The 24,210-nt window shown below is 48.6% G+C and overlaps 1 protein-coding gene across 10 annotated transcripts in view; it reads left to right on the forward strand.

Annotated features, from left to right (window-relative positions):
* KATNIP (katanin interacting protein) overlaps positions 1–24,210 on the forward strand; it is a 230,791-nt gene that overhangs the window by 44,680 nt on the left and 161,901 nt on the right. For all 10 annotated transcript variants that reach the window (XM_008959904.4, XM_008959900.4, XM_034951136.3 and 7 more), the window contains exon 3: positions 23,625–23,701. In XM_008959904.4, coding sequence (XP_008958152.4) covers positions 23,625–23,701 — 77 coding nt within the window. The remainder of the gene's footprint in view (positions 1–23,624; positions 23,702–24,210) is intronic.

Below are 24,210 nucleotides of genomic sequence, written 5' to 3' on the forward strand. Positions count from 1 at the left end.
CAAAGTGCTGGGATTACAGGTGTGAGACCGTGCCTGTCCAAAGCTAGGTTTAAATTCTAGCTCTGTGACTTCTCATTGGATGACTCTCTATGCCTCCGTTTCCTTAACGGTAAAATAGAGATAATCATAATAGCCAGTTTATCAGTTGCTATAATGGGTCAGTAAGATAAAACATGCAAACCACTCAGCACAAATTAGTTACTCAGCACAGAGCAATCAGTTTATGAACTCTGAAACAATGGGGAAAAAAGAGGAGTCCAGAGGAGGAAGTCTTTACTCAGCTAACAGGACAGGCAGTGGGAAGGGGACTGGCCAGGGTTTCAGGAGGAATTGGCATTGAAGCCTGAATAGATGATGGCAGGATTAGGGTAAGGCCCAGCAGATAAGAACAGATGTGGGCCGGGCATGGTGGCTCACGCCTGTAATCCTAGCACTTTGGGAGGCCTAAGTGGGTGGATTGCATGAGACCAGGAGTTCAAGATCAGCCTGGGCAACATGGTAAAGCCCTGTCTCTACAAAAGTACAGAAAAAGTTAGCTGGATGTAGTGGCACACACCTGTAATCGTAACTACTCAGGAGGCTAAGGTGGGCGGATCACTTGAGCCTGGGAAGTTGAGGCTGCAGTGAGCTGAGATCACGCCTGCACTCTATCCAGGGCAATAGAGTGAGACCCTGTCTCAAACGTACTCACATACATACGCACAAAACCAGATGTGGACACAGGAGCATATACAGGAGTGTGGGGGACCAGCAAGTTGTTCATTGTGATAGAGGCAAAGAAAAGAATACATATTGGGAGCAAATGAGCATCACCAAGTCTGGTCGTGTACATGGGGGCCCTATAGAGGAAACTTTGTGCACTCATTCTTTCATTTATTTGGCAAATATTTATCAAGCACCTGCCATGTGACAAACATTGTCCCAGGCCCTGGAGATTCAGCAGTGAACAAAATAAACACAAATCCATGCCCCTGTAGAGTTTATGTGCCAGTGGCTGGAGGCAGACACTAAGCAAATAAAGAAGCAAAATATAAAGGGTGTCAGAGAAGAAATAAAGCAGGGAAGAGGGCTGGGGACAACGGAGGAGGGATGTGACATTAAATAGGGCCCTCAGAAGGGCCTTGCTGAGAATGTGAGCAGAGACTACAGGAAGTGAGAGGAAGCCACGCAGATCTCTGGGAAAGGAGCATTTCTGCAGAGGGAACAGCAAGGGCAAAATCACGGGGACAGGGGACATCCGTGTGGCTGATGGAGGAGGAACGAGGGTGGTGGGAGAGGAGGACAGAGGGGTCAAGGCCAGGTCGTGTAGGGCTTTGTGTCATTTGTAGGGTCTGGGCTTTTACTCTGGGGGCAGTGGGAGCCAGGGGAGCATTTTGAGTAGAGGAGGACCGTGACCTGGCAGGCTTTAACAGGACGCATTCCCTGGCCATGTGGGGAGAATGACCACAGGCGAAGGTGAAAGGAGGCAGTGGCTGCTGCACAATCTCCATGAGAGATGACGTGGCTTCCTTTGGGGCAGCAGCTGTGGGGGTGCTGAGAAGGGGCCTGATCCTGGGTATTGTAAAGAGAGAGGCAGCTGGACTTGTTGGATTAGATATGGGTGGGAGAGAGAGAAAAAAAACAAGACCTCTAAGTCTTGGTCTGAGCTGTGAGAATGATGGCTGCTTTATCTCCTGAGATGGGAGAGAGAGTGAGAGCAGGCTTTAGGGGGAATATCAGGAATTCAGCTTAAAACCTAGGAAGACCCTGTAGGCAGCTGGAGATGGGAATCCAGGGCTCAGGGAGAAAAGCTGTATTAAGCTGAGTCTGTCTGGAGTGTGGGACCATTGACAACTTTTTTCTTTTTTGTACACAGAGGTAGAGTGGGCTGAGGTCATTAGTTATGCAAGTAATGCATGAAAACAGCTTTCTTTAGAAATGGTAGCTCACACTGTTTTGCAATAGGCTGTTTTCGTGCATTACTTGCCCGAGCCCAGGAGTTAGAGACCAGTCTGGGCAACATAGCAAGACCCCGTTTCCACAAAAAATAAAAATAGGCCAGGCATGGTGGCTCACACCTGTAATCTCAGCACTTTGGGAGGCCGAGGCAGATGGATCACTTGATGTCAGGAGTTCAAGACCAGCCTGGGCAACATGGTGAAAACCTGTCTCTACTAAAAATACAAAAATTGGCTGGGAGTGGTGGCGTGTGCCTATAATCCCAGCTACTGGGGAGGCTGAGGCAGGAGAATCACTTGAACCCGGAAGACAGAGGTTGCAGTGAGCCAAGATCACACCACTGCACTCCAGCCTGGGTGACAGAGTGAGAATGTCTCAAAAAAATAAATAAATAAAAATAATTAGCTGGTCATGATGGTGCGTGCTGTGGTCCCAGCTACTCAGGAGGCTGAGGCAGGAGGATTGCTTGAACCTAATAATTCAAGGCTGCAGTGAGCCATGATCACATTGCTGCACTCTAGCCTGGGCAACAGAGTGAGAACCTGTCTCTAATAAATAAATAATATAAAAATTGTCACCTTCTAGATAAGGCTAAAATCCATTTTGCTAATCCCACCCCTCCCTAAGGCCAGTCTTCCCGTCCTGGAGTAGCTGTTGCCATGAGCTTGGCATGCATGCTTCCAGGCCTTTCTCTGTGCATTTTTATACCTGAGTGCATCCATAAAATATATGTGGTATTTTTTAATGTATTTTCTTTTCTTTTCTTTTTTTTTTTTTTTTTTTTTACCAGAAATGGTGTTACACTGAATGTACTGTTTTGCAACATGCTTTTGTAACTTGTAACTTGCCTATTCTCCCTGGGCTATGTGTCTTGGAGATCTGTGCTTGATGTTATCTGCTCTTTTATTTTTTAACCTGTTGCATCGGATTCCCTGGTATTCAGCTGTTCTCCAGCCGGAGGACATTAGAGTTGCTTTCAAGTCGCATTTTGTCCATTCTTCTCAGGCACCTGCGTGGCTTTCTCTAGGCTGGATTGCAGGAGGGAAATGGCTGGGTCTGAGTAGATGAAGGGTCTGTGGGATTTGGTGTCTTGTCTCAGTGGATACTGCCACATTGCTTCCCAAAGTGCCTCTGTCCACTTCTCTGCCCAGCCCTCAGGTTTTGAATGAAGAAAGCCACAGAGATCTGGGTTTTAGAGCAAAGCACAGGGAAGGGGCTATGGGTTGGAAAGTGGGACCAGGAAGCCAAGAAATCATGGACTTTGTGAGCTGCAGTTCCACTCTTAAGAACATGCATTTGGGCCGGGCATGGTGGCTCAGGCCCATAATCCCAGCACTTTGGGAGACTGAGGTGGGCAGATCGTCTGAGCTCGGGAGTTCAAGGCCAGCCTGGGCACCATGACGAAAGCCCGTCTCTACAAAAAATAACAAAAGTTAGCTGGGCATGGTGGCGTATGCCTGTTGCCCCAGCTACTTAGGAGGCTGAGGCGGGAGACTCACTTGAGCTTGGGAGGTGGAGGTTGCAGCAAACTGAGAATGCGCCACCATTGCACTGCAGCCTGGGCGACAGAGCAAGACTCCATCTCAAAAAAAAAAAGAATGTGCATTTGGAGAGAACATGAGCTACTTTAGGGGCTGACCAGACTCTCCCAATCCCCTCCTTCCCTCTTGAAAACAGAGCAGCACAAATGAAAAACCGTCTCTCTCCTGTCTGCACATCTGGCTTCTTCCCGGGCAGCTGGTTGCTATTCCTAAACCAGCTTCACAGCCCAGAGTTGCGGCCACACCCCATGTGGCTACTCAGCCACTGAAGGAAGACTCAGGAGTTAAGGGCCTTATGTCACATGCTGCCACGGTGACCATATTTCAGAATTAAAATTGGGGCCTGTGACCTGAGGAGTTCATTGGACTTTGGGGATTTGGGTCTGGCCTGTTTGAATTCAGGACCACTGTAGGAAATCCTGGCCATCAGGATCATCCATTCGGTTCACAGTACATTTACAAGTGCCTTTTGATGTCAAGGCTCAGCCTGCCCTGGGAGCTGATGGTCAAGGAGGAACGATGTGCTATCTAAGCGTTCCCAGGATGCAGACTCTGAGCAGGAGATATACATGCAGGGGTTTATTGGGAGGGCTCTTGGATGACACCTGTGAGGGGTAAGGGTAGCAGGCTTGGGCAGAAGGAGGAGTTGTGCAGTTCAGGCCTTGGGGAGCCCACAGATCCTGGGTAGAAACAGGTGGGCCTTCAGAGATGTCCCAGTTGAGACAAGGAGCTGGGGTCTTTGCACCTTTGCCATTAAGCAACATCAGAGATCCAGCATAACCTGGGGAAGGATGGATTTCTTCCTGGGAAGGGATACAACTGTAAGCCACCAGCCATCCGCACTCCCAGCAGCTGGGGCATGTGAGCGATCTGGGCCCCGCAGCCCAACACCTGCTGCCCATGCAAAGCCCACAGCCACTGCCTTTGATAATGCTTCAGCGAGGGGTGTGTGGAAATGCTTCAGGAACACAGCTGAGGGAGGGGAGAAGCCAGCCTGGGATGGAGGCCAGCAGGGAGGAAGTGGACCTTAACTGTGCCTCGAAGCCCTAAACTCCGAACCCGTACACCAGAAACTGCTCCTCTGGATGCTTCGAAGATTCCTCAAGGCAAGGCAATGACCTTGCAAGGGCAGTCAACACAAGGGCAATGACTTTGAGAAGCAGCCAGAAGAGCTGAGTGGCTATTGAGATGGGGGTGGGGAAGGTGGGAATGAGGTCAGGAGAGTGGTGAGAGCAGATTGCATTCATGCGCCAGGCCACACTCAGACCTGCTCTCCCTCCAGCCTTCACTCCATGAATGGTGCCCCGTCCCTCCAGTGATGCAGGCCAGAAACCCTGGAATCATCCTTATAGACCCTCTCCCTTGTCTCTTCTTTCCAGCCTGTCACCAAGTCCTGTGCCTTCACCTTGGAAGCCTCTCTTCCCTGACCCTCCACGTGGCTGAGTCCTCTCATCTAAGCACCTGCGGTAGCCTCTCACCTGCAGCCTGGCACCCATTCTCCACCACCCAACCCCTTTCTTACTCCAACTTCCGCTGTCCGCTCCAGGAGCACCATGTGGCTTCCCAGTGGTCTGGAGTCTCAGGGCAGAACTCCTGCCGTGGGCACGCGGTGTTTGTGGTCCATCCGCCTCAGTCCCGTGTCAGTCTCTGTCCCACGTGCCTGCCTTGTCCCTTCTGCTCTGTGCTCACGTGCGTCTGCTGCCTCAGCACGCCTCCACTTTGCTTTGAGCACTCTCCCCTCTCCTCCACAATTAACCCATTCATCCTTCAGGTTTTGGTTCTGTTATCCTCTGCAGCGAAGCTTCACCTGCCCCCTTTTAAAGCCACTCATCGCCCCCGCCTCCCCCACCTTCCGAGCACTGACGTCATACATTTGGTAGGTCATTTGATTAAAATCTGTCTTCCTCACTAGACCATCAGCTCCATGAGGCTGGGGACATGCCCTGGCATGGATTAGGAGGTGTTTAGTAAATCTGGAAGAAGGTAGGAAAGAAGTGGGGTGAGGAGGGAGGAGGGAAAGGAACGCAGTCCCACATGGTCAGGGAGGGGACCAGGGTCAGAGAGAATGAGCATTTGCTGTCGCCTTTAAATTCCTAGATGAACATTGTCTCACATGGCAAAATCTTGACTGCAGTATGTGAGAGTTAATCCAGTTTGAGGCCCATGAACCCCACTGCACTGCCCTACACTTGAGAATGATATTTCAGCACCTGCCGTTAGCACAAACAGGCTTTGCCCTTAAGCAGACCTGGGATGTCAGAAGCAAAGACTCTCTAGCCATCCCCTGGGATCAGCCAGCAGGCTTTGATCACTCTCCACCCCAGCCCAAGACAGGCTCCTGGAGTCTCCTGGCATCTGCTTTTACAAACACTCTTCCCTTCTGGCCCCTGCTCCGCCCTCCCCCATTCTCCTGGTGAGCTCTTTTACAATTCGGTGTCTTGTTTTCTCTTCTGCAAAGCCCACCCAGCCCCGCCAGTAATCCCAGTCCCCCTCCACTCCACCCACTGCCCTTGTGGCACAGCTGCCTCCTCTTTTTTTTTTTTTAGATGGAGTTTTAATCTTGTTGCCCAGGCAGGAGTGCAGTGGCACAATCTCGGCTTACCACAACCTCCGCCTCCCAGATTCAAGCGATTCTCCTGCCTCAGCCTCCCGAGTACCTGGGATTACAGGCACACACCACCACGCCCAGCTAATTTTTTGTATTTTTTTTAGTAGAGACAGGGTTTCACCATGTTGGCCAGGCTGGTCTCAAACTCCTGACCTCAGGTGATCCACCCGCCTCAGCCTCCCAAAGTGCTGGGATTACAGAAGTGAGCCACTGCACCCAGCCTCAGGTGCCTCCTCTTGATAGCATCTGCCACACTGCACTGGAGCAATTGTTCCATTTCTATCTCTCTACTCCAAGTTCCTTGAGGCCAGGGATTTTTGTCTTCCTCCCTTTCCTTCTGTTCCTCCGTGTTCTTTCCTTTCTGTAAATCCTTTATAAGCTCCTTGTACCTGCCAGGAACTGGGAGATACAGCAGTGAGCAAGCTGGCTTTGTCCCTGCTCTTGTGGGTCTGGCATCCTGATGGGGGAGGCCATGTGTAAATGAACAGAGATACTTTCAGAGAGTGAGAGGTGCTACTGGGTGAGGAGGCAGACAGGGACAGAGGTTGTTGGGAGAGGCCCCTGGAAGAGGGGATGCTGCTAAACAAGCTTACCCTAGAGCAAGGAGGGAAACATTGCAGGCAGGGGGAACAGCAAAGGCAATGACCTTTATTTATTTACTTATTATAGAGACGGGGCAGGGGGAGTGGGGAGGGTGCTCTCGAGGTATTTCCCAGGCTGACCTCGAACTCCTGAGCTCAAGTGATCCTCCTGCTTTGGCCTCCCAAAGTTCTGGGATTACAGGCATGAGCCACTGCGCCCGGCCGGCAATGACCTTGAGAAACAGCCAGAAGGACCATGTGGCTATTAGGATGAAGGTGGAAATGAGGTCAAGGAGGGTGGCGAGGCCAGATTACACTTGTCTGTCTATCTCTGGCCCTTGCCCGATGCCCAACCCATAGGAGAAGCACAAGGAATATGTGTAGGATCAATAGGAAGGGAGTGCCCTCCCCTCTTCAGGGGGCCGGCGGCAGCCCTGGGGTGTGGGGGAATGAGCATCTACTCAGACAGCCCTGCCTGCTGGGCTGGTGGTGATAGATGCCCTGTGTTGGGAGGTCCATTTCATTAGAAGGAAAAGTTCTTGGATGGAAATCAGGTGGATGGAGGCAAAGATTGGCGGAGGGTGGCTGCCTCTCTCCTCCCATCAGGCCCGGTGGCCAGTCCTGCAGGATTGAGAGGCTCTGACAGGTAAAAGTGGCCCTAAATCAGGTCCACTAACAGCACCAGCCTGAGAGGGCGAAAGCAGCTTGTCTCTTCTCAATTATTAGAGGCTGTTTATGCTGCCCCAGGCCTGAGCCCCCTCCTGGGCTGTCCTCAGGCAAGGAGGGTAGGGGCAGCCTCAATCCTTCTACCTGCAGGCCCTGTGGAAACCTTCTGAGCCTCCCTCAGCCCTTCTCAACTCAGGACTCGCTTAAAATCCAGTTGAAAGGATGTCAGGTCTGCCCCAAGCCCTCCAGTAGCTTCCCGGCCGCCTCAGCATCAGGCCAGAGTCTGCAAGGCCTGGCAGCCTCAGGGTCTGTCCCACTCCATCTCCTCCCACTCCCCTGCCTTGTTCAGTCTGTTCCGGCCACACTGGCCTCTGAGCTCTTCCCCAAATGTGCTGAGCCTCCTGGCCTCTGCACTCGCTGTTCCTGCCATCTGAAAGCCCCTTTTATCCCAATACCTTGTAACTGCCCAACGGGTTCATTCTGCCTGCTGCCCAGATACAGCCAATTTATCAAAACAGGGGACTTCAAACAGAAACAGAGTTTAATACATGTAGAGCCAGCTAGACAGCAGACCAGAGTTTTATGATTACTCAAATCAGTCTTCCTAAAAAGCTGGAGGCTAGAGTTTTTGGGTTTTCCTCTTCTTCTTCTTCTTTTTTTTTTGAAACAGATTCTCGCTCTGTTGCCCAGGCTGGAGTGCAGTGGCACAATCTCGGCTCACTGCAACCTCCTCCTCCTGGGTTCAAGTGATTCTCCTGCCTCAGCCTCCCGAGTAGCTGTGATTACAGGCGCCCACCACCACACCCGGCTAATTTTTGTATTTTTAGTAGAAACAGGGTTTCGCCATTTTGGCCAGGCTGGTATTGAACTCCTGGGCTCAAAGTGATCCTCTCATCTCTGCCTCCCAAAGTGCTGGGATTACAGGCATGAGCCACGGCACCCAGCTGATGCCAGGGCTTTTCAAGGATAGTTTGGTGAGCAAGGAGCTAAGGTCTGGGTGCCCTTGATTGGTTGGAAGGTGCAATCACAGGGGTGTGGCTTGGGCCATCTGGTTGTCAGAAATGCAAAAGCCTGAAAAGACATCTCAGAAGGCCAATCAGGATCCACAATCATGATCTGCCTTGGGGCAGAGTACTTGGGGAAGTTGCAAATCTAGTGACCTCTGGAATGATGGCTGGCAATCATTCAACTATGCCTAGATTTTAGCAGAATTCAGGCCCCTTTCATCCTCCTAAACTGGTGGCCTTTCATTGGCTTTACAAAGGTAATTTAGTTTGGGGAAGGGCTATTATTATTTAAACGATAAACTAAATTTTCTCAAAGTTAGCTTGGCACACGCCCAGGAATGACCAAGGGCATTTTGGAGGTGAAAGGCAAGATAGAATTGGTTATATTCAGAATTTTCTCTCTAGTATAATTCTTACAAAGGTGATTTTACCCTCAGGGTGCACCTCCCCAGAGAGGCCCTCTCGGAGCCCTGAGCCCCACCACCCCCAACTGCAGTGAAGGGAAGAGGGAGCCCCTCCCCTTCCTCCTACATTCTTCTGCCCCTTCCTACTTTCTTCTTTTTTAGAGATGGCATCTCACTATGACGTTGCCCAGGTTGGTCTCCAACTTTTGGGCTCAAGTGATCTTCCCACCTTGGTCTCCCAAAGTTCTGAGATTTACAGCACTTCCCACTTCCTTTTTTTTTTTGAGATAGAGTGTCCCTCTGTCGCCTAGGCTGGAGTGCAATGGCACAATCTCTGCTCACTGCAACCTCTGCCTCCCAGGTTCAAGCAACTCTCCTGCCTCAGCCTCCCGAGTAGCTGGGATTATCGGCATGTGCCACCATGGCTGGCTAATTTTTGTATTTTTGGTAGAGACTGGGTTTCACAACATTGGCCAGGCTGATCTCGAACTCCTGACCTCAGGCGATCCACCTGCCTCGGCCTTCCAAAGTTTTGGGAATACAAGCGTGAGCCACTGCGCCTGGCCGCCCTTCCCACTTTTCTATTCTCCATAGCACTTATTGTCAGGTGACATACAATATATTTTAATTTAAAAAACTGATTGATTGAAACAGGGTCTCACTCTGTCACCCAGGCTGGAGTAGAGTGGTGCAGTCACAGCTCATTGCAGCCTCAATCTCCTGGGCTCAAGCGATCCTCTCGCCTCAGCCTCCCAAGTAGCTGGGACTACAGGCACATGCCATCATGCCTAGCTACTTTTAAAAATTTTTAGTAGAGATAGAGTCTCACTGTGTTACCCAGGCTAGTTTGAATTGCTGGACTCAAGCGATCCTCCCAACTCAGCCTGTGAAGTAGCTTGGACCACAGGCACACACCACCACGCCCAGCTACTTTAAAAAATTTTTAGTACAGACAGAGTCTCAATGTGTTGTCCAGGCTGGTCTTGAGCTCCTGGGCGCAAGTGATCCTCCTGCCTCAGCCTCCCAAAGTGCTGGAATTACACTTGTGAGTCACCGCACTCGGCTGTCTTACTTTTTTGTAAATCATCTGTCTTCCTTTCACTAGAATGTGAACTCTGTGGTAGTAGAGACTTTGCTGGGCTCACTGTTGTATCTCCAGAGACTAGTTCAGGGCCCAGCCAGAGGAAGTGTTCAGCCAATACTGAAGAAATGCATCATTGTGTGAAATAAAGTCAACACCACCCACCTCCTAGGGTTGTGTGAATGTGGAAGTTCTGGCTCTGTATTTCCCAGTGTGTGTTTTGCCTACCTCTGCCACCTTGTAGGTGGCAAGTAAACATTTTCTCTTTTAGTAGGTCTGTATTTATGTCTATGGTTACCTTCTGGCAAGCAATAATTATTTTCCATTTATGGCATTAATATAAACCTTCCTTTTTAAAGTAAACTCATTCAAGTTTTGTTGTTGTTGTTGTTTGGTTTTTGAGATGGAGTCTCGTTCTGTTGTGCAGGCTGGAGTGCAGTGGCGTGATCTCAGCTCACTGCAACCTCTGCCTCCCGGGTTCAAGCAATTCTCCTGCCTCAGCCTCCTGAGTAGCTGGGATTACAGGCATGTGCCACCATGCCCAGCTAATTTTTTATATTTTTTTTAGTAGAGATGGGGTTTCACCATGTTGGCCAGGCTGGTCTCGAACTCCTGACCTCAAGTGATCCACCCACCTTGGCCTCCCAAAGTGCTGGGATTACAGGCGTGGGCCACCACACCCGACCTCAAGATTTTTTAAGTCTTCTATCTTTGTGAGTCTGAAAGATAATTGTTAAATAACACCTTGCAATTTTAGAAGAAAATTTTTCTGAGAATAAAAAGAAATGCTCGTTATTTTCCGCTGGACATGGATTGAAAATGATGTTTTAGATAGCTATGTAAGAAAAACATTTTTATAAAAATACACTGTAACTGTGTCCTGGGGTCCTAGATTCTGGATCTGCCTTGGCAGTCTATAAAACCTGAGACTAAATAGAAAATCTCAAGGTATGTATTGGTAGCAATAAAGAATGGTACATGGCAGGTAGGGTAGTAATAAATGTAACTCTAAGGTATTCGAAAAATAGCCCAAACGCTCCCTTTGATTATCCATCTGGTGTGCGCGTAGGATGTAATATTTTGTTAGGACACCTATCCTAGGGCGTGAGACTCAAATGTTTGCTGCAGTGTTTTGTGCTGTTTCATTCTACCTCTAGGGGGCAGTATCAACCGTTGCTTTAGGTCTTTGTTGCTTGGCTTCTGCTGGTGTGATGGGTGCATTGACTGCAGAGTATATTTCTCTGTTTTTGAGGATGGGAATATAACTGATGTGTTAGCAAATGCAGTCAAAAGCAGGCTCAGGTCAGGTGCGGTGGCTCACGCCTGTAATCCCAGCACTTTGGGAGGCCAAGGAGGGTGGATCACTTGAGTTCAGGAGTTCGAGACTAGCCTGGCCAACATGACAAAACCCTGTCTCTACTAAAAATACAAAAATTAGCTGGGCGAGGTGGCAGACGCCTGTAGTCCCAGCTACTGGGGAGGCTGAGGCAGGAGGATTGCTTGAACCTGGGAGGTGGAGGTTGCAGTGAACTGAGATCGTGCCACTGCACTCCAGCCTGGGCAACAGCACGAGACTCTGTCTCAAAAACAAGAGAAAAAGAAGCAGGCTCAGATACTTTCTCATTTAACTCATGTGCACTGAGGACGGGCTCCACAGCGCTGGGACACACAGACTCACTGGGAGAATAGAGGAACTGGCACTTGGGGTGGGTTTTGAAGGAAGGCTGTGAGTTTTGTACCGTAAGATACATTTGGATCATCTCTTCTTGTGGGCTTAGGGCCATTGGAGCATTCATCAAGGTATATTTAGTCCTCTGTGAAATGCTTCTCTGAGCCCTTAGACATGGCAGGAACTTTGGATTCAGACACCGTCTAGTATTTGTTCTACCACTGTACCACCCAGTACCCACTCGGGCATAAATCTCTCTCATACACACACACACAGACACACACACACATACACACACACACATACACACACACTTCAAACTGGCCCAAGGAAAGAAAGGGATGTATTTGCTCAAGTGAGTAAAAGGTTAGTGCTGGCTTTGGGCATGGCTGGATATGGTGGATTAACCACCATTAAAGGATCTGGTTGCTAATTGGCCTGTCTCTCATTGTCTTCCATTCTGCTGTCTCTATGTTTGTGTCATCACTCTTGGACAGATTTTTCTAACTTTTTTTTTTTTTTTGGTAGAAGTGGGATCTCACTGTGTTGCCTAGGCTGGTCTCGATCTCCTCGGCTCAAGCGATCCTCCCACCTCAGCCTCCGGAAGTGCTGGGATTATAGGCATGAGCCATCGTGCCTGGCATCTTGGGCAGATTTTTCCGTGGAACATTTAAGGTTGCTCATAATTGTGAAGGTAAAAAGTTGGTAAAATGACTCCTTCCTTTGTGTGTGAAGAAATGATGTCTTCCTCCCTTCCCTAGTAGCCCTGGCTCATATCACTAGTAATTGTAGAGGAGGAGAGATAAGGACTTTTCCAGGAGGGTCCTTGGGAGGCATAGCTTGGGAAGCACACCTATCCCTGAACCATCACATGGCCGGGGAGATGGAATGCACTGGCCGGGCCTGCAGTACATGCTTTCCCTTGCAGTGTTGGGAGTGTTATTTCCACCCACGCCACATGGACTGAGAGTGGACGAAAGGTGGTTTTCCTAGAGGAAAATCAAGGTGTTATACCCAGAACAGGAATGGATGCTGGCGCCACATAAACAAGTTTGTCTGCTCTCTCCACTTAGAGGCTCTGAGACCTTCAGACAATTTGCTTCAGCTTTCAAGGCCTCCATTTCCTCCTCTGTAAAATGGGCACAAGGATCTTAGAGCATAGGATTGCTGCATGCGTTAAATAAGCACCCACAGACAGCACTGATAAACAGCAGTAAAGGATGCCTGAAAAGCTGGACCCCAGTAACTTCAAGCATCAGCTTGTCACCCATAACTCATCCCTTAGTTAGGATGTGGAGCCTACAGGGAGGCAGCGGGGAATCAAGTGACTTGGGGGTGTGGAAGAGCTCTGTGACCCTAGACAGTCAGTGTCTTTTTTTTTTTTTTTTCGAGATGGAACCTCACTCTGTCACCCAGGCTGGAGTGCAGTGGCACAATCTCAGCTCACCACAACCTCCGTCTCCCGGGTTCAAGCCATTCTCCTGCCTCAGCCTCCTGAATAGCTGGGATTACAGTCCTGCATGGCGCTAACCACCATGTCCGGCTAATTTTTATATTTTCAATAGAGATAGCGTTTCACCATGTTGGCCAGACTGGCCTCGAACTCCTGGCCTCAAGTGGTCCACCCGCCTCCCAAAGTGCTGGGATTATAGGCGTGAGCCACCGCACCCGGCCACAAACAGTGGCTTCATGGTCTCAGTGTTATCCCGTCTAAGTGATGGTTCTCTGATGAGACCTGCAGTCAGCATGGTTGGGTATCCAGCATTCTCAAGCCCTAGAAACCAGCACTGCACTCTCAGCTGCTCCTGAATGCAGCTCAGGCTTCTGCATTCACTCATCAGCCCTGTTGAGGAGAATTCCAATGTGGTGGCCTCAGAGGAATACGTGATCCTTGAAATATGGACTGTGTCTTTAAGTATAACTGATTCTTGGCATTTCATTCCAATTCTAGTTTTTTTTTTTCCCCTAGAGAAAATTAATAACATGGCCATTGGTAAAATTCTTTTTTTTTTTTTTTTTTTTTTTGAGACAGCGTCTTGCTTTGTCACCCAGGCTGGAGTGCAGTGGTGCAATCATAGCTCACTGCAGCCTTGACCTCCTGGACTCAAGCCATCCTCCCACCTCAGCCTCCCAAGTAGCTGGGACTACGGGTGCACGCCACCATGACTGGTGAATCTTTTTTTTTTTTTTTTTTTTTTTTGTATTTTTGTAGAGATGGGGTCCTGCTGTGTTGCCCAGGCTGATCTCAAACCATAGTCCTAACTTCTCCCTTACGTCTACAGTGCCTAACTCTTGGTAGGAATTTTTTTTTCCTTAGAGAAAGGGTCTCACTCTGTTGCCCAGGCTGGAGTGTGGTGGCACGGTCATAGCTCACTGTAGCCTCGAGCTCCTGGGCTCAAGCTATCCTGCCACCTCAGCCTCCCAAATAGCTGGGACTACAGCCTCACACTACCACACCCAGCTAATTTTTAAAAAACACTTTTGTAAAGACAGTCCTTGATAAAATTCTATGCCTTCTCCAGGGCCAGCATTGGGGATAAAGATAAGGATACCAATAAGGACACTGAGACTCTGCTTTTGTGTCACATCCAAACTCCTTGGACCTTCCGCTGTAGGTCACTTGCGCCTCCTCAGCACCCGGCAATCTAGCCAATTCTTGATTCCCCCTTATCCCCCTGCAAGCGCCACATCCTAACCGAGGGATCATTTATGGGTGACAAGCCAATGCTTCAGGTGACTGGGGTCCAGCTTTTCAGGCATCCTCTGGCCCGTCCATGAACATTTCATGTTTCTTCACACCCCCAAACCTTTGTTCATGCTGGCCCTGCTGCTTGGAATGCCCTTCCCTTTTCTTGTTGCCCAGGTAACATTTCAACTTTCAGATCCCTGCTCAAATGTGTCCTCATGGATTCATTCACTCAACAATTTCATTGGAATGCACAATGAACAAACTAGACAAAGCTCTCTGCCTTCATAGAATTCTCATTCTAGTGCAAGGACACCCCAATAAATAAAAGGTGTAATAAGTAAAATAAATTAGATGTGTGTTAGTGCAGGGAGGGACACAGGAGAGGGGGCATGCAGTGTGTGCACTCTTTGCAAGTTTCACTATGGTGGTCAGGGGAGACGTCACTGAGAAGGGAATATCTGAGTTAAGTCTTTTTTTTTTTTTTTTTTTTTTTTTGAGACGGAGTCTCGCTCTGTCGCCCAGGCCGAAGTGCAGTGGCGCGATCTCAGCTCACTGCAAGCTCCACCTCCCAGGTTCACACCATTCTTCTGTCTCAGCCTCCCGAGTAGCTGGGACTACAGGCACCCGCCACCATGCCCGGCTAATTTTTTGTATCTTTAGTATAGAGGGGGTTTCACTGTGTTAGCCAGGGTGGTCTCGATCTCCTGACCTCGTGATCCGCCCGCCTCAGCCTCCCAAAGTGCTGGGATTACAGGCGTGAGCCACCGCGCCCTGCCAAGTCATTTTTTTTTTTTTTTTTTGAGGTGGAGTCTTGCTCTGTTGCCAGGATGGAGTACAGTGGCATGATCTCAGCTCACTGCAACCTCCACCTCCTGGGTTCAAGTGATTCTCCTGCCTCAGCCTCCCGTGTAGCTGGGATTACAAGCATGCGCCACCATGCCCAGCTAATTTTTGTATTTTTAGTAGAGATGAGGTTTCACCATGTTGGCCAGTGGGTTAAGTCTTGAAGGAGGAAAGGAAAGTGGGCATTTTCCTGAGAGAAGAGCATTCCACATGGAAGGAATGGGGCCTGAGGTGGGAGCTTGGCGGGTGTTAAGGACACTGGAGTGAGGAGGAGGAGTGGGGTAGTGGGAGGTGGCTCAGAGATGGGGGTCAAGGCCTAGAGTGCAGGGCCTCATGGCCACTGGGATGGCCTTGCCCTTGACTCTGAGTGGGACAGGAGCCCCCTTGGGGTCCTAGCAGAACAGTGACATGATTCCACTCACCTCTCATCAGGCCCCCCAGGTGGCAGCAGGGAGGACAGAAGGCAGGGAGGAGGCAGGAGCAGGAGTCCAGTCTGGGCCCAGACCAGCCTGGGAGGGGAGAGCAGGGAGAAATGGTCAGATTTTGGATACGCAGTAGTTTTCTTATGGAGCTGACGGGTTAGATGTGGGATGGGAGACAGAGTGGGGCTTTGAAGATGACTCCAAGGATTGGAGAGACCTTCCTAGGGATCTAATTCAGACACTTGGCATTGCATTTTGTGTATTTTATTATAATTCTGTCCTTTGGGAGGGGTCCAGGTGCCTTTGATAGTCCGATGAAAGTTATGGACTCTTCCAAGAACACCCCTGTGCATGCAATTAAATGGGTGTTCTCAGGACCCCCTGCAGGGATCCCTAGACAGTGTGTGGTTGCTTGACTGGTTGCAGTTGCAGCCCGCTTTTGTACAACATCAGGGGGCACAATTCACAAGCACACATGATTGGGGCTGTTCAGTCCAGCACCCCCAACCAACAACCAGCAGTTGATTACAGTCGTGAAAGGAAAATAAATCTTGATGCCCCCAAATCACTAAACTAAAGGGAAAAGTCAACCTGGGAACTGCTTAAAGCAAACCTGCCTCCCATTCTACTCAAAGTCACCTCTCTGCTCACTGAGATAAATGCATATCTGATTGCCTCCTTTGGAGAGGCTCATCAGAAACTCAAAAGAATGCAACCATTTGTCTCTTATCTACCTGTGACCTGGAAGCCCCCTCTCTGCTTCCAGTTGTCCCACCTTTGCTTCCAGTTGTCCCGCCTTTTGAGGACCGAACCAATATTCATCTTACATATGTTGATTGATGTCTCATGTCTCCCTAAAATGTATAAAACCAAACTGTGCTCTGACCACCTTAGGCAAATGTCATCAGGACCTCTTGAGGCTGCATCATGGGTGCACGTCCTCAACCTTGGCAAAAGAAACTTTCTCAATTAACTAAGACCTATCTCAGCATTCGGGGTTTACAGAGTCTATACAGGCAAGTTGGTATCTGAATATATACTGGGTCAGAGCTTTTGTTAAGCCCTGATCGCATATGCAAGGGGGCCAGCCACACAATAAGCCCTTGATAAATGTTTACTGAGAAACAGTGAAGATGAACTTGGCATTTTTTCAGGGTTCTCACACCTTTGCTGGGTGCCTTAAGTATTCATACATCCATTTTGTAGGCAAGGAAATAAAGCCTCAGAACAATGAGGGTTAACTGAATTAGGCACAAAAGGGTAGAATCTTGCCTGGCACATAGTAAGTGCTAAGTCAACCTTAGCAATTATCGTCATAGAGCTGGACAGCGGTGAAGCCAGGACTGGAGCCCAGGCCTCTAGGCACTCAGGCGAAACTCTGTCTCCTTCCCTGTGTCATGGGTCTGCCCTCCAGGAATTTATAATCTGACTGGGGAGCCAAGATGAGCAAGAAAGAAAATGATCCCAAATTACTTCCACTTTAATCCTAGTTTATCCATATAGCAGCCCTGTGAGGTAGACCTTATCGGTATCCCCTTTTCGCAGACAAGGAAACTGAGGCTCAGATGAGATAAACAGCAGAGTTCAGGGCTCACACCCACACCTCCAAATCCCCAGATAATTAGTGAGTAGTATATGTAGTTAAATGCTAACAACTCAGCACTTAATTATATCCGATTTCACACTGTATTGTATATAATTTAATACTAATTGCAGGCTTTCAGAAGGAACTGAAGTGAGTAGGGGAGAGAATGGCAAGGAAAGCCTTCATGGGGACTTTGGGAACCGAGCTGGCCCTTGGAGAGTCTGGGAGCAGAGGCTGGAGGGGGCTGAGTGGGTTTCTGGAAAAGAGAATAGGATGATTAAGACATCAAGTTAGGAGTGAGAATGGGGCGGGGTGGGACTCGGATGGTGCTGTTTTGGAAATGGAGTTCCATCAGTGCACTTATAACTAATGTTCATTGAGAGCTTTGTAAGTGCCAGGTACTGTGCTAAATCCTTTCCACTGTTACTGCATCCAGTTCACTTAACCCTGTGAGGGAAAGAAAAGTTCCGCCAGACAACAGGTACAGGCATCACCCCATCTTATAGGTAAAGAAACTAGGTGGCAACCTTGTGACACAGAACCAGGCTGGACTGCAGAGCCCATGTACCTCCCAGCTCAAGTTCAGAGACCATATGACTGTAGCTGGGGGTGTTGTGAATGGTGGGAAATAAAGTTGGCTAGTCTAGGGCCTTGCTACCCAAAGTGTGGGCCATGAGCATTACCTGGGAGCTCATCAGAAATGCAGACTTGGGGCCAGGTGTGGTGGCTCACACTTGTAATCCCAACACTTTGGGAGGCCGAGGCAGGTGGATCACCTGAGGTCAGGAGTTCGAGACCAGCCTGGCCAACATGGTGAAACCCCGTCTCTAGTAAAAATACAAAAATTATCCAGGCAAGGTGGTGCATGCCTGTAATCCCAGCTACTTGGGAGGCCAAGACAGGAGAATCGCTTGAACCCAGGAGGTGGAGGTTGCAGTGAGCCAAGATCGCACCACTGAACTCCAGCCTGGGCAAGAGAACAAGACTCCTTCTCAAAAAGAAAAAAAAAAAGAAATGCAGACTTGGGCACTTGCCAGTCCTACTGAGTCAGAATCTGCATTTCAAAGCAGGCACGGTGCTACATGCCTGTAGTTTCAGCTACTCAGGAGGCTGAAGTGGGAGGATCAGTTGAGGCCAGGAATTTGAGACCAACCTGGGCAACATAGTGAGACCCTGTCTCAAAAAAAAAAAAAAAAAAAGAATCTGGGGCATGGTGGCATACTGGCGCACGCCTATAATCTAAGAACTTTGGGAGGCTGAGGCAAGTGGGTCACTTGAGCTCAAGAGTCCGAGACCAGCCCGGGCAACACGCCAAAACTACGTCTCTACAAAAAATACAAAAAAAAAAAAAAGAAAAAGAAAAGAAAAGAAAAAGAAAAAAGAAAAAAATTAGCCATGTATTGGCACCTGCCTGTAGTCCCAGCTACTCATGAGGCTGAGGTGGGAGGATAGTTTGAGCCCGGGAAGTTGAGGCTGCAGTGAGCCGAAATCGCACCACTGCACTCCAGCCTGGGAGACAGAGTGAGACCCTGTTTCAAAAAGAAAAAAAGAATCTGCATTTCACCACGATCCCTAGGTGATTTGTAGGCACATCAACATTTAAGAAGTGGAGATGGATGGATGTTTCAGTTTCTCGAGTCTTTCTGATGACATCTCCCTCCTGGCAAAGGAGGATCAATGCATTCCCTGGAGAGTTTGAGGTGAAAGCCCAGGGCAGCCAGCAAAAGCTGAGATTTCTTTGAAGTCCCATATTTCATCTAAAAATGTCATCCACTGTTTCATGCCATACCCATAATATATTAACGGTCATTTTAATGTTTCAAAATGGTTATGTAAATTGCCTTGGAGGAGCATCTGTGTTCTGGGAAGATGCATGGGAGGGTTTCCTTGTATCTTAAATGGGGTAATAATCACTACTTCAAGGGCTTCTGTGAAGATCAAAGGAGAATCGTGTATATGGAAATGCTGGGTAAACTGCACGATTTATGTGTTATTATTCTGGAAGAAGGCGAGAATCCTCCCCAGACCCACTCTCCTGAAAGCCAGCTCTCCCGAGGGCTGAGGCCTCCTGCGCTTTTCTTGCACTCAGGATGAGGCAGGACTCAGGCCCAGGGGAGGACGGAGTAGCCTCTGTAGGCACCTCCAGAAGCCAGGAAAGCTAGTTTGTTTTTTGTTGTTGTTTCTCGGGTTTTTTAGAGAGACAGGGTCTCACCCTGTTGCCCCAGCTGCAGTGCAGTGACACAATCATAGCTCACTGTAACCTTGAACTCCTGGACTCAAGCAACCCTCCTCCTCAGCCTCCCACATAGCTAGGACTACAGGCTTGCACCACCACACCAGCTATTTTTTTTTTTTTTTCCAAGACAGAGTCTTGCTCTGTTTCCCAGGCTGGAGTGCAGTGGTGCTATCTGAGCTCACTGCAACCTCCAACCCCCAGGTTCAAGTGATTCTCCTGCCTCAGCCTCCAAAGTAGCTGGAATTACAAGTGCCCGCCACCTCGCCCAGCTAATTTTTTGTATTTTTAGTTGAAATGGGGTTTTACCATGTTGTCCAGGCTGGTCTTGAACTCCTGATCTCAGGTGATCCACCTGCCTCAGCCTCCCAAAGTGCTGGGATTACAGGTGTCAGCCACCGTGCCTGGCCACACCCTGCTATTTTTTAATTTTTATTTTTAAGAGACAGGGTCTTGCTATGTTGCCCAGACTGGTCTCAAACTCCTGGCCTGAAGCAATCCTCCTGCATCAGCCACCCAGAGCACTGAGATTACAGGCGTGAGCATGCCCGGCCTTGTTTTTGTTTTTGTTTTAATTTCTTATAATTTCATTATGTCACCCTTTCTTATTATTACTTACTTCATGATTGGCCAACTTAGCCAGAAGGAAAGTCCCAGTGAAACTCAGAGGTTGCAGAGATGTCAGAATAGGAGAGAACATGAGGGTACATCATCCTGTTCCTGAGTGGGTCTAGAGAGAGGGAAGTCGGGAAGGAAAAGTAGAGGCTCCAGGGGAAGATGGAAGCAGATGGCAACAATCTGGGGCTCTACAGGGAACAGGAGGAGAAAGGGCATCAGGGTGTTAGCCCTGGACTAGGCATGACTGGGCTGCACATCAGGCTCTTTTCCTTGTAATTGGAGGGAGAAGTGAAGATGGGAGGGAGAAAAACCCAAGACTGGTGAAATGGAGACTCAGGCAGACACTGACCTTCCACAATTGAGGGCACAGGGTGAAGGCTAGCTAGAGAAGGCACAGGCAGAAAGCTGCATGGGAAGAGTGGCTCATTCAGCACTGCAGATGCAGAGGAAGAGAATTTGGCAAATAGGACGTTTTTTAGAGACAGGGTCTCACTCTGTTGCCCAGGCTGCAGTGCAGTGGTGCAATCATAGCTCACTGTAACCTTGAACTCCTAGACTCAAGCCATCCTCCTGTCTCAGCCTCCCGAGCAGCTGGGAATACAGGCATGCACCACCACATCTGGCTTTTTTTTTTTTTTTTTAAGAAATGGAGTGGGAATCTTTTTTTTTATTATTATTTTATTTATTTATTATTATTTTTTTTTGAGACGGAGTCTCATTCTGTTGCCCAGGCTGGAATGCAATGGTGTGATCTCAGCTCACTGCAACCTCTGCCTCCCAAGTTCAAGCGATTCTCCTGCCTCAGCCTCCCACGTAGCTGGGACTACAGACGTGTACCACCATGCCTGACTAATTTTTTGTATTTTTAGTAGAGACGGGATTTCACCATGTTAGCCGGGATGGTCTCAATCTCCTGACCTTGTGATCGGCCCACCTCAGCCTTCCAAAGTGCTGGGATTACAGGCGTGAGCCACTGTGCCCGGCCTGTAGTGGGAATCTTAATGATTATCATGAGGATGAGAGAGAGAGAAAAGGAATGCCCATCATTCTCAACTTGGAATGGCATGACAGATGAGCAGATTCCCATGGCTCAGAGCAATGGAAAAGGATGGAGAGAAGACCTATTGCATTAAGTTAAGGTGGTCCTGGGTCTCTCTTGGGTAGGGTTCTAATAGAATAATGGGGCTAGAGCCAGATTTTGAGAAGTTAAGAAGAGAATGGTAGAGATTTCTATTTTTCTCTCTCTTTTCTTCCCAGGATAAGCATTAAGGTTCCCACACAAGTTGCATTTCTGATACAAATGCCCTACTTGCCATTTAAAACTTAATCCCCATAACTTGCTATAACTTGGGACCAGTACCAAGCTGATATTGTATCGTTAATCCTCCCCTTGGCAACAAAGTTAAAAAAAACAGCAAATTGGCCAGGTGCGGTGGCTCGCGCCTGTAGTACCAACACTTTGGGAGGCCAAGGTGGGAGGACCACCTGAGTTCAGGAGTTTAAGACCAGACTGGCCAACATGGTAAAACCCTGTCTCTACTAAAAATATTTAAATTAGCTGGGCGTGGTGGCACAAACCTGTGATCTCAGCTACTCAGGAGGCTGAGGCAGGAGAATCCGGGAGGCAGAGGTTGCAGTGAGCCAAGATTGTGCCACTGCACTTCAGCCTGGGCAACAGAGCAATACTCCATTTCAAAGAAAAAAAGAAAAAGAAAAAGCAAATTGCAAAGCATTGTTTATCGTATGATCCTATTTTTGTTTAAAAGAGTACATGAGGCCGGGCGCAGTGGCTCACACTTGTAATCCCAGCAGTTTGGGAGGCCAAGGCAGGCAGATTACATGAGGCCAGGAGTTAAGAGACCAGCCTGGCCAACATAGTGAAACCCTGTGTCTACTAAAAATACAAAAATTAGCTGGGCATGGTGGCAGGTGACTGTAGTCCCAGCTACTTGGGAGTCTGAGGCAGGAGAATCGCTTGAACCTGGGAGATGGAGGTTTCAGTGAGCTGAGATCGCGCCACTGCACTCCAGCCTGGGTGACAGAGCAAGACTCTGTCTCAGAAAAAAAATAAAAAATAAAAGAAATAAAAGGGTATATGGGGCTGAGTGCAGTGGCTCATGCCTGTAATCCCAGCACTTTGAGAGGCCAAGGCAGGAGGATCACTTGAGCCCAGGAGTTAGAGACCAGCCTGTGCAACATAGTGAGATGCCATCTTTACTAAACAAAACAAAACCAAAAAAAATGCTTTTTAAAGAGTATGTATGTGTTTGTATGTAGATATGTATCTTTGTATATTATAAACAAAGAAAAGCACCCGGAGGAAGATATATATATCAAATTACAAAGCAGTTTTACTGGTACATGCATATATCACTTTAAATATATGTAGTTTATTATACATTACTCTCCCCCAGCCATAATAAATTATACCAGAGATTATCTCTGATGGTCAGATTATAGTATATTACTTAAAATTCTTTTGGCTGCAAATGACAGAAACTCAGCTGAAACTTCTAAGGCATTAACTGAATTGTCTGGATACTTCTTTAGGCATAGGTGAATCCAGGGACTCAAATTATGTCATTAGGAATCTGCCTCTGCATCTCTTGGATATGCTGTTTTTTTTTTATTAGCTTCATTCTCAGGCGGTTCCAGGCCTGCCTCTCATTGGCACAGCATTCAAATGGGAAGAGAGCAGCTCTTTTTCCAAGGGTATCAGCAAAGTCCCGGGGCTGACTCGGGTCATGGTTCACCCCTAAAGTGGTAAATCACTGTGACTGGGGGAAGCCCTATGTTGATTGGCAAGGCCAAGGTCATGTGAACCAAGAGAAGAACAAAGTCACTTTCAAGGTCATCTACGGAAGCCAGTGAACTGCAAGAAGGGGCTGAGCAGTTCCCCAAAGGAAACCCAGGGCCCCTTTGGCAGAAGAGGAGACACAGAACCACAGATGTCCACTCCAAGTGGGCCTCCAGTCTGGGTCATAGATTTCTGTAATGACTGCATTGTTTATAATTAACATACATTTCTCTTGAAATGGCAAGGGGAAAATAAGATTCCCCTCCCCTTTTTGTTCTTTGAGACACTCTGTTGCCCAGGCTGGAGTGCAGTGGCGCAGTCATGGCTCACTGCAGCTTCAACTTCCAAGACTCAGGCAGTCCTCCCCCTTCAGCCCCCCCAAGTAGCTGGGACCACAGGCATGCACCACCCAGGCCTGGCTAATTTTTAAATTATTTGTAGAGATAAGGTCTCCCTAGGTTACCCAGGTTAGTCTGAAACTCCTGGGCTCAAGCAATCCTCTCGCCTCAGCCTCCCAAAGTGCTAGTTTTACAGGCATGAGCCACTGTGCCCGACCAAGATCCCCTTTTAAACAACTGATTTGGGTTGCCTCTGGTTATGACAATTGAGATAACTAAATAATGAGTGTTGAGAAAACAGTAGAGCCCAAATCATGTCAGAACCCTTCATCTTAGAGGGCATGGGAGGAACGAACAGTAGCGAGAGGCGGGAATTGACCTTCTCCTTTTCATAGATGATAAAAGGTGTGTATGCCTAAGACCCATGGGGCCACCAGACAGTCTCTGGGGCTCTGGGTCGCTGGAGCAATGCGCTGGGGTGTTGGGCCTTCGTCAAGGTCAGCCTCCACCTCTCAGCCTCCTGCGCCAGTGTGTGCTGCACCTGCGCTCTCAGTCAGTGCTTCCCTGCATTCCGATATCACACTGCTCTGTTTCTTCATTTCAGGGTTACGCTAAGGACATGGTGACAGACTTTGATGAGAAACATGATGAGTATTTAATATTGCTTCAGCAGAGGAACCGGTAAGAGAAGCCACTCGACGGCAGCCCTTGATATTAGCGAAGTAAAAATCTATTTAGATTTATTAACAGCAGGCAGGCCCTGCCTCACATGGGAATGGGATGCAGAGTCCCCCTCCACTCAGAGGCTTAGAATATTATCTGCAACCCCAGCTCCTATTTCTCCATTCACTGATTTAATTGCATTTTTTGACTGAGCTGTAGCAAACTGTTCGATGTGTAAGTACCGCCTCTTCCCTCCCTGCTCCTGTTCTGGGAGAAGATAAGGTTGTCAAAAAAGGCTCGGATTTGGCAGGGCTTGTGCAAGAACCACCTGAAGAGCCCAGTCTGTGATTGTGCAGGCTTTGACAGTCCCTGAAATCTGAGCCTATAATCATGTCGTGTTATGCAAAAATGAAGTCATTTTACATTGGCGTTTGAAGTTGGTCGATAAGTCATTTGAAGTTAAAGTAGGACTGATTTTGTCTCTGGAGTGCTTGTTCTTGAAAAAGCTTGCAGTAGGTCCAGTGTGT

This window comes from Pan paniscus, chromosome 18 (assembly GCF_029289425.2).
Source record: "Pan paniscus chromosome 18, NHGRI_mPanPan1-v2.0_pri, whole genome shotgun sequence".
NCBI lineage: Eukaryota > Metazoa > Chordata > Mammalia > Primates > Hominidae > Pan > Pan paniscus.